Source organism: Suillus subaureus, assembly GCF_016647635.1.
Source record: "Suillus subaureus strain MN1 chromosome Unknown BJ212scaffold_7, whole genome shotgun sequence".
NCBI classification, from domain to species: domain Eukaryota; kingdom Fungi; phylum Basidiomycota; class Agaricomycetes; order Boletales; family Suillaceae; genus Suillus; species Suillus subaureus.
In genome coordinates this window covers 732,217-745,097 of record NW_024538563.1, presented here as the reverse complement: position 1 = coordinate 745,097, position 12,881 = coordinate 732,217, and the positions used below count along the sequence as shown (strand labels likewise).

The following is a 12,881-nucleotide window of genomic DNA, read 5'->3' as shown; positions in this document are numbered from 1 at the left end:
GGATTCGTTAGAAGGTAACTTCATCGTCCCTGTGATGTCAACATATCCAGAAGCTGCTTTGGAACCTACCTCGTACGTCAAACCACCCTTCGCCATTCATTTTCTTTGTTGTTAGTCGTACCAGGCTACTACGGACTTCGGAGGAAGTAATCGATCACGATCATCCCCCAAAGGACGCAAATCGGAGCACTCGTGCAGTCGCATTAATGACGCCAGAACCACGAGGTGTAATCAGCAAGGACTTCCAGCAATAGTAACAGAATCGTCGCAAGCAGTTCTTGGCATCAAGATCCAACCAGGTAGTTCGATTGAAGATTGGGAATGGGCTGGAACTTGAGGGTATCCAGCGACGCGGGTATCACTCGAGGTTCAAAATTTAATTGCTTGCAGAATTGCAACGTGTGCCCACTCGACGGGATCGATAGTCTTCCAGAAGATTCGCACTGGTAAAAGGGTAACCCTCAGCAATCATCGCGCCCATGCCAATCCAAAATACTTCGAACTGGGTAAATCAAAGCGGCTGCAACATTGCGAATTTGTCATCCATGGCTCAAGGCAGCCCATATTGCAACTCCCGAAAGCTTTCTTCCACTTGGTCTTGAGACCCTCGTCTGCCGTGTTTTCAACGGAATTGAAATCCATCCATCAGCGCAATGACGCGGGTCTTCACGTTCATTCTTCCTCCTCCTTGTTGGTATTGAAAGCAACGTGAGCAACGTGGACAGGCCACAAAGCGGAAATCCTAGGAGAGCGATACAAAAGTACCGCTCTGAATTTTTGCTTTTGTGACGCGTCCAACCTCGACTCGTTCACGACTGCCCATCTGATTCTCAGTACTGGCAATCTCCGGCCTGTCTGCCAATGCCATCGGCTTCACAGACCATAGGGGACGTATGACCAAACTATGCATTCGTCAACGTCTGAATGCCTTGAACAGGTCAAAGCATTCTCGATCTGTAAAAAAAAACTCTGCTTCCAAGCACAGGAGGAGACGTCAATATTTGTCACCGACAAAGACGGATACACTGCACAGACGAAGTCACTCGTTTTGCACATTAATGTGTATTCAAGCTCCCTATGGAATCCTGGAGCGGTCTGTTGGGTTGATCGTGTATGAACGACAAGGATCTTTAGCTTGTAGTTCCGAGCGCTGTCCTTTTCCCTTGATTATATATGCATGGGAGACGTAGTGACGTAGTACGTCGCCTACGCAACTAGTAATATGCGATGCTGAGATCCGTACTTATACACGCGTAGCCCTGCCTCTCGGACTCACGTTGAGTCGTCAGTACTACAAAGGAATACTCGACTTCTTTCATGTCATGATCAGGCGTTGGCGAACACAATCTGATAAGTAGGCGTGCCAGATATATCCTCGTGACCATAGCATAGGGTTAGGAGTTAGCTCAGTGAGCCGCGTAATCATATCAAAGCTCCATTGGTTCCGTTTCACCACCACAAGATGTCTTTATCCATCCATGCTGCCGCCCAAAAAAGTGCGTTTCCGCAGTGCCTCCCTACTCACGTCTGACGATCTGACTTCCCATCTTCTAGATCAACCTGCCCTTGTTCGCGCGCTGACAGAAGAGAACCCAAAGCTTGTGGATGCTGTCGATGACGTGAGCCAGCAAGCTTTAATAAACTTCATTCTTATGATTTTGAATGCCTGATGCGTGTGCCCCAGGATGGTCGGACGCCACTGCATTGGGCCGCATCGAGCGGCTCGACCGAAATCGTGTGCTATCTCATTGCGAAGAACTCAGATGTAATCGACAACGTGGATGAGGGTGGATGGACAGCCTTGCACATAGCTGGTATGACTTGTTGAATATGTGAAGCATAATATAAACTCATACTCTTCGAGCCCAGTAAGCGCAGGCCATGAAGATGTCGTTCGAGAGCTAGTGGGCGCTGGGGCTGACGTAAACAGAAAGAATGACAAGGGAATTACTCCTCTGTTAGTAATGTTCCCGCTGGGGATTATCTCTACTGGTCTGACATACTCTGTTTAGACACTACGCGGCATCAAAGTCCCGCATTGATGTACGTGGGCCTTGGTATTATGAATGTGGATATGCTAATAGCTGGCGTCTACATCGACAGATCGGAAGGTTCCTGATTGAAAGGGGGGCAGACGTATGTGAATTCCTCGAGGGTACTTTGCAGTTATCAAATGAACGACAACCAGATAAACGTCAAAGATAAGGCGAACCAAACGCCCTTGTGAGATCGTCAACGCTTGCATGTCATCAACTTGTTCACTCGAGCTCTCTTAGGCATCGAGCGGCGACGACAGGATCTACGGGATTCATTGCCCTCCTGCTCAACCCTCCTGAAGGTTCAACAACTGCCAAAATACGGCTGAACACGGGCGATCGGATAGGTGGGTTTACCGTCGCGTTTATTGAGTAGATTAGATCAAGACGCTATTCTTAGGCAATACACCCCTTCATCTCGCTATGGAGTCAGCTCATGCCCAGGCTGCAGTAATGTTAATTGAAGCAGGTGCTGACCGTGGGAGGGTGCGTCATTCGAGTCTGACTTCGCGAGGTGTTGTGTTATTGATGGTGCCTTAGACTAACTTAGATGAAGTAACCCCTGAGAATGTTGATGGTGTCGGAGGCACCGAGCAGAGAAGGGCGAAGCAACATGTAATCGATCACTGCGGCGACCCCTGATTAGTAGACGGGAAAGTAGAAATAGTAGAAGAACGGTGGTACCAGTACCCGTCGTCAGGTTATATCCACAACAACTTCTATTTGCACAAGGATATCAGACTATCTTACACATACTGGTTATACATGAGTAGCAGTACAAAGCCGTACAAAACATATCAAACCACAAAGCGCTGCATGAAAATTAGCAAAACACATAGAAGTACGAAGGTCGAAAATATTTTAAGCAAGGTAGGCAGGATGTTCAAGATTTTATAGATCCGAAGTGGAATATCCAGTTTTATGGTAAGAAATAGGCGATCTAGCATTCTACGATAAACCGCAGTTAGAAATGTGCAGTGAAAGAGGTCAAAACGATCTCACCCAAAGAATCAGACGGAATAGGAGTCAACTCTACAAGGGCCTTTTGGGAAGTAACTTGATGATTCGGTCTTGTTTGATGGTATGCCCGTTCTTCCCGAAATAACGGGTGGAATCGAAGGACCAGTGCAACGAACCAACAATCCAGTTCTGCAGCCCTTCGATGTAGATAGCCACCTGCCTGTCAAGTTCTTCTCCCCACGATGGGAGGATATCACGGTTGTCTTCAAAGCGCTGGATGGAACCCTTGCACAACCGGCCAACGTAGTCAACAGCACCTTGCAGGTTCAGACCTTGTTCGCGCATGAGCACGACAATCATGTTATGTGTGTCACGGCGAGATTGCTCCACGTTGTAAGAGAAGATATCCTATCAGCAATAATGTTAGCAGTACTCCAGCATTCGACGACATAATGGAGCATTACGTTGGACCAAGTGACAAGGTCGTTTGTTGCTTCCTCCATGGCCATAATAACTGGATGCGACATTACTTTATCGGGGAGGTCAATCAGAGCTGCATATTCGATGAGGGCAAAGCAAGGCTTGCAGCCACTTGTGTCTCGCCTGATGGTGATATAAGATTCAAGATCAGGGATATGCCCCTTGGCACGATCGTCCGCCTGCTTAGCCACAGCAATGAAGAACAGGTCCATTGTGTGGATAAATCGCTCAGTGCAGCCGGGCCCTCCGGTCTGCATAAAGCGGCTGAAGTACCTATTATCTAAATTGTTAATCTACAGTGAAAATTGGTAATAGAGTAAACTGACGTACGATTTGCACATCTTTCCACTGAGTTTTTCCGTCTGGGAGTTGATCGGATCGCGGAACGCAGACATGCAGCATTCACGCATTCCCCACGTACTGTCGACATCAAACTCATCCAGCCAGTCATCCATATTAAACAGCCAGTTCATGAAATCCGAGCAGACTCGAAGATGGAAAGCATCTGCATCGGGATAGCAAGCCGCAGTGAGTTCACCTGCGTGCAATCCTATAAAATTTGTTGCTCTAGGCTCTGCAAGATGCGCTCCGTGAAGAAGCCATTGCTCAGAAGCACGAGACACTGGATAACAGTCAGGGTTCAGTCGCAGGGGATAGTGACAATCGTTGACAAGGTCAGGTAAAATAAACGTTGCAGTCTCAAAGTGAGAACAAGTGCTGGTATATGTTGCAGCAGTGGCCATGGAACTCGCCACACTCGTATCGAAAATGTCAAGATGAGTGATAGGCAGGACGGAACGAGGGGAGACGCGAGTGAAGAGACAGATTTCTCGGAAACATTTTGGGTATTTATAGTGGTGGAAGCTTTGGAGAGGATCACAGTTCAGGCCGGAACTTCAAGAAAACGCGGTATTGCACAGCTGTCATAGCGGCAGCCTATGCGTGAAGGCAAAATGAAATGACTCAAATATAAAACAGGTACTTAAAGATGCTACGTACGCGCCGCATCAGGACCCCACATAATAGCATGCCCATGATACCCATGGTCTTCCATAATCCGAATCGGAACACAAACATGATGCGCCAGCTGATTTGGTTCCTTGATAAGTTCGTGTCAGTAATACCTAACAAGCTCTACAGGCCAACGACACTGGGGTTCGAGAAAGACCGAAGACTTGGTTCCGGAACCGTGTGCGATCGGAAGTGGCAGAATGACATCGCCAGAACCCATCTTGGATCGTGATATATTGTCTCGACGTACGATGTGTCTGGATTGTTGAGTAGCTCGGATCAACTCAATTCTTAGACGGGGCAAACGCACTTGTAAGTCGCACCACACACCACAAGCAAGGGGCTGCAGAAAAGGTCCGAGAGTTTCGGTCCATGGCGAAGCATGATTTCTCCATGTTTCATGATTTCTTCACGTTCCATGAAGATGTATTGGATTCGGTGAATTCAATACCCCGGCCAAGCACTAGTTATGAATCATGATCAGCAAAAATTAGCTGCACTCCTGAGCTTTACTTTCATTCGCATCAAAGACTAGTGTGTTGAAATAAGCCGCTGGGGACGGATCGTGGTCCGACATCTGCGGTGACATGTATCTGGACAAATTTTCTAGCAATAGAATTGTTTGACGAGAAAATGCCGACAGCACCTAGTGACCCCATCACTGATAAACTGATAGAGCCATTCACCAAACGCCCCGTAAAGAAACCAACGCCAGGTAATGTTGCACTCGAGCGGGAATAGATCGTGAAGAATCAATATATAATCGACCAGTTGATGTTAAGGTGCCGCGCGGAGTCGAACGATGTTGGGGGTTGTTACGTAATACTTTTACAGCCCTCCACCACAGCGGCGCCGCGCTAGGCCGCGTCGCTGGTCCTGTACTTGAGTGCCATTGAACAGATCCACAGTACCTGTCAAATGCCGTCGACCGCTCTTCCGCTAAATGTTACTCCTGCATCAACGCCAGCAAGAGCTTCACCACAACCATCTGCTTCGGGCTCAAAGACTCCCACAAAGCAGGCCATTCTCACCAACCCTGGTGAAATATCTAGCCCCCATGAGCTAACAGCTTTCGTGCGTTTTCCGAGTTCTTGCTCCTGCAGCCTCCCAACTGGCAAGTGACGACTAACAATGCTTACAGGTCGAAACGCTACTTGAACAACTAGATACCCAATTTGACGCCATGTCGTCTCAGATTCTTGATCACAGTGCGTTTGCGAATCTGCGACCTCTTGTGACCTTTCGTGAACCCACGAACTTAACCATCTCACAGTGATGCAAATGTCGAATAGAGTGGACGCACTGGAAGCTGCTATACAGGATATCATTAGCGGGGATGTGACCACACCAAGTGCATCTATGTTGTCGACACCGCTTCTAGCCACCGGCGTAGCGCTGCCGGGTATTCGAAGGAGTGGAAGTGGCGTCCAGTGATGGGGATATGGCACAATTTCAGTCATCGACTTCGTTTTATCGGTCACCGCGTGGTTCTGTTCCGTTGATGATGGTGTTCATAGCATTCGTTTCATGATTCAATCAGCACATGCAGACTAACCACTCATATCGATTTGCAATTTTGCCAGCTCAGATCGTCTGCGCACGCGAAGAAAACATGGTCACATTCTGACCTGCTAGGTATGCTTTGGAGGCGGCAGTACAGATACTACTTGGGTACCCATTCATATCACATATCGCGTCAATCTGACCACTTCTCGAACGCCTGAAGTTACGTAAGCTACTCCCCATTGCACAGGAGCATTGGAAACATGGCATCTACCCTGAAGTTAAGATTCAAGATCAGTTCGACTCACAGCATGTAAATTCTATTTTCCTTGCTGACGACCGTTACTCAGATTTTGTGCGAGCACCCCTGGCCCTGGTTGGTGGCCCACTCCCAGCATCCGCGCGGATGTGCAAATTCTCGGCCTGATATCAGGGAGGGCTTAGCCCCGAATTGATCGTAAGGCTGTGTGTTGGCGTAGCAAATGCAAAGTACAAGGTTGCGACCTTCTCAGCCCCCAAATGGTGGTTTCTTTTGTAATTTACGGGGGCTAGTTTGGAAATCGCTGGTCGATGAAGGTTGTCAAATGATTGCTCGAATCACAAGAGTAACACTGCCAGTGAAAGCCGCCCAAAGGTACCAATTGATCCATGCCTTCACCAGCCATCCCTCCAACACTTCCCTACTATCCTGTGCGGCGCCAAGGTTTGGCCGCACACTGCCGTCTCATAATGAAGGTTGGTCACGAAGAACAGGTGTATCATGGTGCCCGCTTTTGATGTGAGATAGCACGGTGCACTTAATTTAAAGTTTCGATGGTTTTCTGTGAGTCTGATCACCTTTTTAATTCTGTGTCTCCTTGTAACCGGAGATTCTGTTCTCAAGGACCATACTATCGTTTTGGGCGCAGCCAAAATTTTCATCATTACCGGCAGAACAAACACAAAGAGCCGCCGGTTTTTCAGAAGGCACATGACAGACAAAGGACGAATCGATGTAGGTTCAATGAGAGACGGAGCACTGCCACCGATCGATCAGTCTGAAATGAAATGTCTTGAGCAAGTCTTGAGTACTATCATAGTGATGTCACGCACATCGGGCGGGGTATAAGTACTAGTGAAGCGAACTGCTCCTCTTCGCCGCAACAAACCATGTCTTCAGAAGCCAGGGCACCGTCTCGTTACTCTACCCCCGGGATGTTCAGCACATTCAAGTTGGACTGCAAGGCTGCCGCACTCGAGTTCGTCGGGACAACGTTCTTTCTACTTCTAGGGCTCGGTGGTATCCAGGCAGCCAATGGCGAGGCTCAGTCCAGTGGCACCACCATCGGACATGTGATGTACATTGCGACATCCATGGGTTTCAGCCTTCTGGTTTCCGCTTGGTTGTTCTACAGGATCACCGGTGGCCTCTTCAACCCCAACATCACACTCGCACTGTTTCTCGTGGGAGTGGTAAATCCCGTAAGGTTCGTGTTGTTCTGCATCGCACAGCTGGTCGGAAGCATTGCCGCGTCGGCGTTGTTGCTTGCGCTGACCCCTGGACCGTTGGCTGTCAAGTAAGTGGCCGTTGTGAATGTCGATTTTGTCGATCCTAACAAAGTCTACCCCTTGCGATAGCACGTTCCTCCAAAAGGGAATCAATTCAGCTCAAGGCGTTTTCATCGAAATGTTCCTCACAGCGGCGCTGGTGTTAGCCGTATTGATGCTTGCCGCTGAAAAATCCCAGGTTACTCCATTTGCACCGGTATGCATGGTTAGCTTATCTCATTGTGAATAACGCTGAACATTGTGCATCAGGTAGGCATTGGCCTGACGCTGTTCGTTGGACAACTGTAAATTGTGTTCCTTGCCATATGACAATATGGTTAAAACCGCACAGATGGGCCGTCTTTTATACGGGCGCGGCTATGAATACGGCACGTGCATTCGGGCCTGCTGTCGTCACTGGGTTTCCTTACCCTAGCCAATGGGTGGTAAGCAAAAAATACTATTCACGGGCGTGCACCTGAACTTTGCCTCCTTGTAGTACTGGGTCGGACCCTTCCTCGGCTCTCTGCTGGCATCTGCTTTCTATGCCATGTTGAAATGGTAAGTAAAATCTTCGTGCTTGCTCAAATCTACTGACTCCCGTTGCAGGATGCATTATCAAGATCTGAATCCTGCACAGGCGTCCACGCATGAGAAGGACTCGCCAGATCCGCTTGCCGTGGCACCGAGTAGTACGAAGAAGCCTTTGTCTGATAGAAATAGTGCAGGAAGGAGCGAGGGAAGCGGGCCAAGCGAAGTCTAGAGTCAACCTTCAACTTGGCTCAAACTAGAGCATGTAAGCCAATCGGCAGCACAGTTGTAACTTGCGCAAGCAGGCGTAAACGGTGTCTTCTATTGGTAGATTGTAATTCGAAACATGTCTATTGTGTGATAAAATTTACGACGAGCTTCCTGTATTCATGTGGTCTCGAATTCGAAGGGCGTTAATAAGAGACAGAGTAGTGCTCGAGGATAACTTACAACTCAGCATGCACTGGACAAAACAAAAAGCTTAATCTAGGACATTCGCGATGAATGAGGATAGTTGTACTTACCCCAGTGACCGGTGTCAAGCTCTTTCAACTGATTCTGTGGGAAAAATTGATCGATTAAAGGGATATTGTGACGATTGATGTATCTGTCAACGCAGTCAGACCCTGGTGTAGATTTTTATGCATAGATGACACGCACTTGCTCTTCTTTCCCTTGATAATCAAGGTACGACCGTCCCAGGATCGTTCTCCAGGCGCGTAAGGGAATGATTCGATCTCCGCTCGACCTTCTTTCAAAATGTCGACAGGGATCTTGAATTTCACGGGTGTCGCTTTTTTAATCTCTAGATTCGTAAGCAGAAATGATCTGACACTAGGATCCTAGAGGACATCATAAGCATGCGGAAAGTTGCGAGTTCGGCCAAAGGTACCTGCTCATGCTCAGATATTATTTCGTCCGCTTCCTTCCTTGTGGAGATGTTGCCCGCCTGTATTATTTCCATAGCACGTACGTGTTGTACGGTATCCTGCGAGACTTTGGCTCTGACGGGAGCAATGTCAGACACTATAAGGTCTGCGAGTAAGTCAGAAGGTAGTTCGGGATGCAATGCGAGGGCCATTGCAACCTTGCCACCCCTTACATAGAATGAGTAATTGAACACGGTAGACTGTTAAAAGAGCACACATAGAATGTCCCATAAGTGATACATCACGCAATGAGTACTTCTGACAAAAACTAAGGACGTCCGCTGCCATGTGAGAATATGTCATCGGTCTAACATGCGGTGAAGATCCGTGGTTTCGCAAATCCTGGTCTCAGGTCAGTCATGATATAGCGCAGAGTGGGACCCTCACTGACGAGTGTATATACGGGTCTGCTGAGGTCGCGCATGAACGCCTTGGAGAGAGACTGCCAGTTGCGCTTCGAACCACTGTCCGCTTCATGACCACGTGATGGAAGTGAACAGCAGAGAAAGAAACTCACAAGAGCCCGTGTAGGATGAGGAGTGGTCTATGGGACCGATTTCCATCTGCAGGTATGTGTTCGTCGTGGGCCAGCTCGATGGGTGACACGGCAGTAGACAGGCATCCTGTGAAGCGTTAAGCTAGACTGTGGAGTATTGCAATAGCGCAACGAGAAGTGGTGTCATACTGTTTCGTAGAACCTGTGGAAGCTTGGTTGAAAAGAGTGTCGAGGCTCTATGTAGAGAAGATTTGAAGACCATCTGATGCCAATGGTCCAAGATGTTGAGCAAGAATCCAGAACTTCGCTTCATTCAGTCATTTTGATTGCCGGTCAATTTGCCGGCTAGAACCAGCCTGAGACAGTTACCGTTCTACAGATTCCAACAGTTGGCTGTTTACATCAAGTGTCTACTATAGCTTTGAAAGACTGCCCCCGCAAGGCTCGAGCAAGCACATGCGCATCTTCATCCACCTCAGCGTCGTGGTCTCCTGTAGCAGCTGAGCCATGGCAGTCGACATCGATTGGCACCTGCGTTGGTCTTCAGCTCCGAACGTTGAACGTTGAACACCCTCCCGATGTCCTCCAACGATGACAATATTTCAAGGGACAGGAAAAGCACATTGAAATAATTGGACTCCTTGTCACGGTATCAGGTCGGCGAGTATGCTGGTCCTGTGACTCCTGCATGTCAGAGTCATGAGACAACCTCTGGCAGGCACTACGAAGGGGAGGACTGTCACTCCTTGGCTAAGCTCGCTCTCTCGGCACAGGCATCCGGAGAGACCCTGTGACATTTCTCACATCGTTATATTTCAATTTCGTCCCGAGTTCATGTTTATTATAGCTTTGCGGTAAATATGAACACCAGGGGTCGACCAGGTGATCGATGAATTCATATTCGGACATTAATGACTACTAGGCCCCACATGGGGTTACGCGGCACTATAAAGGCGGGAGCGCCCACTGCTTCTGCCCGCCCTATCTTTCCGCCATGGTTTTCAAGATGCACTGGCAGATGTTTCCCGTTATCGCAATGCATACACCCTCGCCCTGTCTGCATCTATGGGCTCTATCTTCTTCGGTTGGGACACCGGACTCATGGGTGGCATTTTAACCCTTAGTTCTTTCCAGCAATACTTTGGTATTGATAAGCTGTCCGCATCCGCTCAGGCCAATTTCAATGGAAATATCGTGTCGGTTATGCAGGCCGGATGCATGTATGTCATTGAGAATATAGAATGCTTCGATGCTCATGCTATTGTCTTGAAATTTACAGCTTCGGTGCGCTATTGACTAGTTGGGCATCCAGTCGCTTTGGGCGGAAACGGTCTCTGATTGCTTCGGGCGTTATATATACCATCGGAAGCATGATTCAATCCATCGCTGGCCTCGGAAGCAGCCAGGCTGTCGCTCTTCGAGTGCTGTACTTTAGCCGCATCTTTGCTGGCATTGGGGTGGGCATGGTATCCGCTCTGGCTCCCTCATACATATCAGAGTGTATGCCCAAACACATTAGGGGGAGGTGTACCGGCCTTGTCCAGTTCTCTGACAATATCGGCATGATGCTGAGCTGTACGTATCCAGTTTATAGATGAAGTAACCTTGGATTAATGAAATACTTCTCGCAGTCTGGGTGAACTACAGCGCTTCTATCAACATCCCATATAGCGACATGCAATGGCGTATGCCTTTCATAATCCAGCTTGTCCCAGGTGTCCTCTTCATCCTCCTCATGATTCCACAGCCAGAATCTCCCCGTTGGTTGGTCGAGCGGGAGCGCTACGACGAAGCCGCAAGGACGCTCGCATATGTTGTTCGAACGTCAGTCGATGACAAAGCCGTTCTTCTTACACTCGACGAGATCAAAGCGGACCTCATCGGCAAGCAGCGAACATCTTTGGTCACTCAATTCCGCATGATGGGAGAGTCACGTCAAATTGCGCTTCGCTGCTTGATCCCCTCCATCCTCACCTTCTTCCAGCAATGGACCGGTACAAACGCCGTTAACTACTTCAGCCCGCAGATCTTTGCTGCGCTTGGTATCACCGGTACAGCATCTGGCCTATTTGCAACAGGAATATACGGTCTCGTGAAAGTCGTTGCAGTCGGTCTTACCCTGGCATTTGCTGTGGAAAGTTGGGGTCGCAAGTTGTGCCTCTTCGTAGGCGCTGTGGGGCAAGGTTTGACCATGCTCTGGATCGGAGGTTTCGGCGCCATCCACCCGCAGAGTACTATTGTGCCTGCGAGTTACGTGTCAATCATCGCCGTCTACCTCTACGCAGTATTTTACTGTATCGGCTGGGGACCTCTGCCGTGGGTCGTGGCTAGTGAAGTTGCCCCAAATCATGTCCGCGCAGCCGCACTTACCGTCGCGGTCAGCATCAACTGGTTGTTCTCATTCACGATATCACGCCTGACGCCGGTGATGCTGGAGAAGATCACGTACGGGACATTCCTGCTCTTTGGCTTGTGCTGCATTATCATGGCAGCGTGGACGTATTTCTTCCTGCCTGAGACGAAGGGGTATGCGTTGGAGGACATCAAGTACTTGTTCGAGAAGGATGTGATAGTGAGGTCTTTGGAGGATGCGCCTGGTGGACGCATGTTCCTTGGGGGCAAGCGAGCGACGCCTGTGGAGGATATTAGGGGGGCAGATATCCGGGATTCGAGTGACAGTTCCCGAAAGGGAGATGAAGAGTGTATCGAAGTCTCTAACTTCCAAATTTGATTGTTACAGATTTGGTTTCCTTAAAGCGTGTACGTCCGAGTCCCGGAAAGGTTTTACATCCCGTGGTTTCAGTACAACGAGGAATGTTATCATGCCAGCTTATAGTGTTTGCCCGCATCTGTTCCGACGTTTATCGCTCGTGCTTTGGCTCGCAAGAGGTTGGATGTTTGTACCAAGACTGATGCCCTTGTGGTATCTTGCCTCGTTTTCTCGAATGTTGCACAGAACTCTCTGGTGAACGATGCGATGTTGTTCTATTATTATTCAACATCTCCCTCCTTTCCTGGCTGTCTTTTGTTCCAGTATTGATAGTGCAGCCCCAGAGGCTTCTTGTTCTTTGGATATGCGTTAGATCCATGCTCCACGGACGATTTGACTCGACAGAGAGATTCTATCCCGCGTATAACGTCATGAGTTCAGTTAGCATAGTATTGCTCATTGCATTTCTAATCATCGTCAGTATCAGTGGGGTCGTACTCACGGCAAAATCCTTTTGCTTAATAGCCATAATCTATGCGTTGCTGTTAGTTTTTCAGACAGAAAGAAAATTCAAATGCATTATAGATCCAACAATGATTTGATTTGTATATCGCGATTGCACATGAATGAAGCTATTTGGGGAAAAACCCCGCAGGGTTATTTAGCTCGAAGCATCGACTCGAACCTAGCAGAAAGAG

General features: G+C 48.6%; 7 protein-coding genes across 7 annotated transcripts; 5 read left to right on the top strand and 2 right to left on the bottom strand.

Annotated features, from left to right (window-relative positions):
- Positions 1 to 1,669: 1,669 nt before the first annotated feature.
- On the top strand, positions 1,670 to 2,012 carry BJ212DRAFT_1265718 (ankyrin repeat-containing domain protein; the record flags this gene model as incomplete). The annotated part of the gene is made up of 2 exons (XM_041330511.1): positions 1,670 to 1,814; positions 1,870 to 2,012. 2 exons carry the CDS (start codon positions 1,670 to 1,672, stop codon positions 2,010 to 2,012), a joined length of 288 nt encoding a protein of 95 aa, XP_041196072.1.
- Positions 2,002 to 2,678, top strand: BJ212DRAFT_1265730 (ankyrin repeat-containing domain protein; the record flags this gene model as incomplete). The annotated part of the gene is made up of 6 exons (XM_041330513.1): positions 2,002 to 2,043; positions 2,104 to 2,136; positions 2,189 to 2,223; positions 2,277 to 2,383; positions 2,437 to 2,522; positions 2,577 to 2,678. Coding segments are annotated over 6 exons (405 nt in total), but the record flags the coding sequence as incomplete, so codon positions are not given.
- Positions 2,679 to 3,068: 390 nt separating this feature from the next.
- BJ212DRAFT_1265881 (terpene synthase) lies at positions 3,069 to 4,219 on the bottom strand (the record flags this gene model as incomplete). Its single annotated transcript, XM_041330522.1, has 3 exons — positions 3,069 to 3,404; positions 3,461 to 3,749; positions 3,807 to 4,219. The coding sequence occupies 3 exons, from the start codon at positions 4,217 to 4,219 to the stop codon at positions 3,069 to 3,071; spliced, it is 1,038 nt and encodes a 345-aa protein (XP_041196070.1).
- A 1,186-nt stretch (positions 4,220 to 5,405) lies between these two features.
- Positions 5,406 to 5,921, top strand: BJ212DRAFT_1297463 (uncharacterized protein; the record flags this gene model as incomplete). The annotated part of the gene is made up of 3 exons (XM_041332607.1): positions 5,406 to 5,561; positions 5,629 to 5,695; positions 5,761 to 5,921. The coding sequence occupies 3 exons, from the start codon at positions 5,406 to 5,408 to the stop codon at positions 5,919 to 5,921; spliced, it is 384 nt and encodes a 127-aa protein (XP_041196069.1).
- Positions 5,922 to 7,139: 1,218 nt separating this feature from the next.
- BJ212DRAFT_1297462 (aquaporin-like protein) lies at positions 7,140 to 8,280 on the top strand (the record flags this gene model as incomplete). The annotated part of the gene is made up of 6 exons (XM_041332606.1): positions 7,140 to 7,546; positions 7,608 to 7,734; positions 7,788 to 7,822; positions 7,870 to 7,963; positions 8,017 to 8,078; positions 8,127 to 8,280. The coding sequence occupies 6 exons, from the start codon at positions 7,140 to 7,142 to the stop codon at positions 8,278 to 8,280; spliced, it is 879 nt and encodes a 292-aa protein (XP_041196068.1).
- A 55-nt stretch (positions 8,281 to 8,335) lies between these two features.
- On the bottom strand, positions 8,336 to 9,764 carry BJ212DRAFT_1336797 (Alpha/Beta hydrolase protein). The gene is made up of 8 exons (XM_041334953.1): positions 9,663 to 9,764; positions 9,495 to 9,600; positions 9,369 to 9,441; positions 9,195 to 9,319; positions 8,941 to 9,145; positions 8,709 to 8,890; positions 8,573 to 8,655; positions 8,336 to 8,511 (listed from the first exon to the last, which is right to left on the bottom strand). Exons 1-8 carry the CDS (start codon positions 9,733 to 9,735, stop codon positions 8,495 to 8,497), a joined length of 864 nt encoding a protein of 287 aa, XP_041196067.1. The 5' UTR covers positions 9,736 to 9,764; the 3' UTR covers positions 8,336 to 8,494.
- Positions 9,765 to 10,538: 774 nt separating this feature from the next.
- BJ212DRAFT_1265710 (general substrate transporter) lies at positions 10,539 to 12,204 on the top strand (the record flags this gene model as incomplete). The annotated part of the gene is made up of 3 exons (XM_041330510.1): positions 10,539 to 10,693; positions 10,753 to 11,048; positions 11,105 to 12,204. 3 exons carry the CDS (start codon positions 10,539 to 10,541, stop codon positions 12,202 to 12,204), a joined length of 1,551 nt encoding a protein of 516 aa, XP_041196066.1.
- Positions 12,205 to 12,881: the final 677 nt, after the last annotated feature.

Coding starts and splice junctions, on each gene's coding strand:
- BJ212DRAFT_1336797 (XM_041334953.1), bottom strand. CDS start 9,735: ATGGTCTTCAAATCTTCTCTACATAGAGCCTCGACACTCTTTTCAACC. Junction 9,320..9,368: donor GCAGACCCGTATATACACTC/GTCAGTGAGGGT, acceptor ACCTGAGACCAG/GATTTGCGAAACCACGGATC. Junction 8,891..8,940: donor TAATATCTGAGCATGAGCAG/GTACCTTTGGCC, acceptor GATGTCCTCTAG/GATCCTAGTGTCAGATCATT.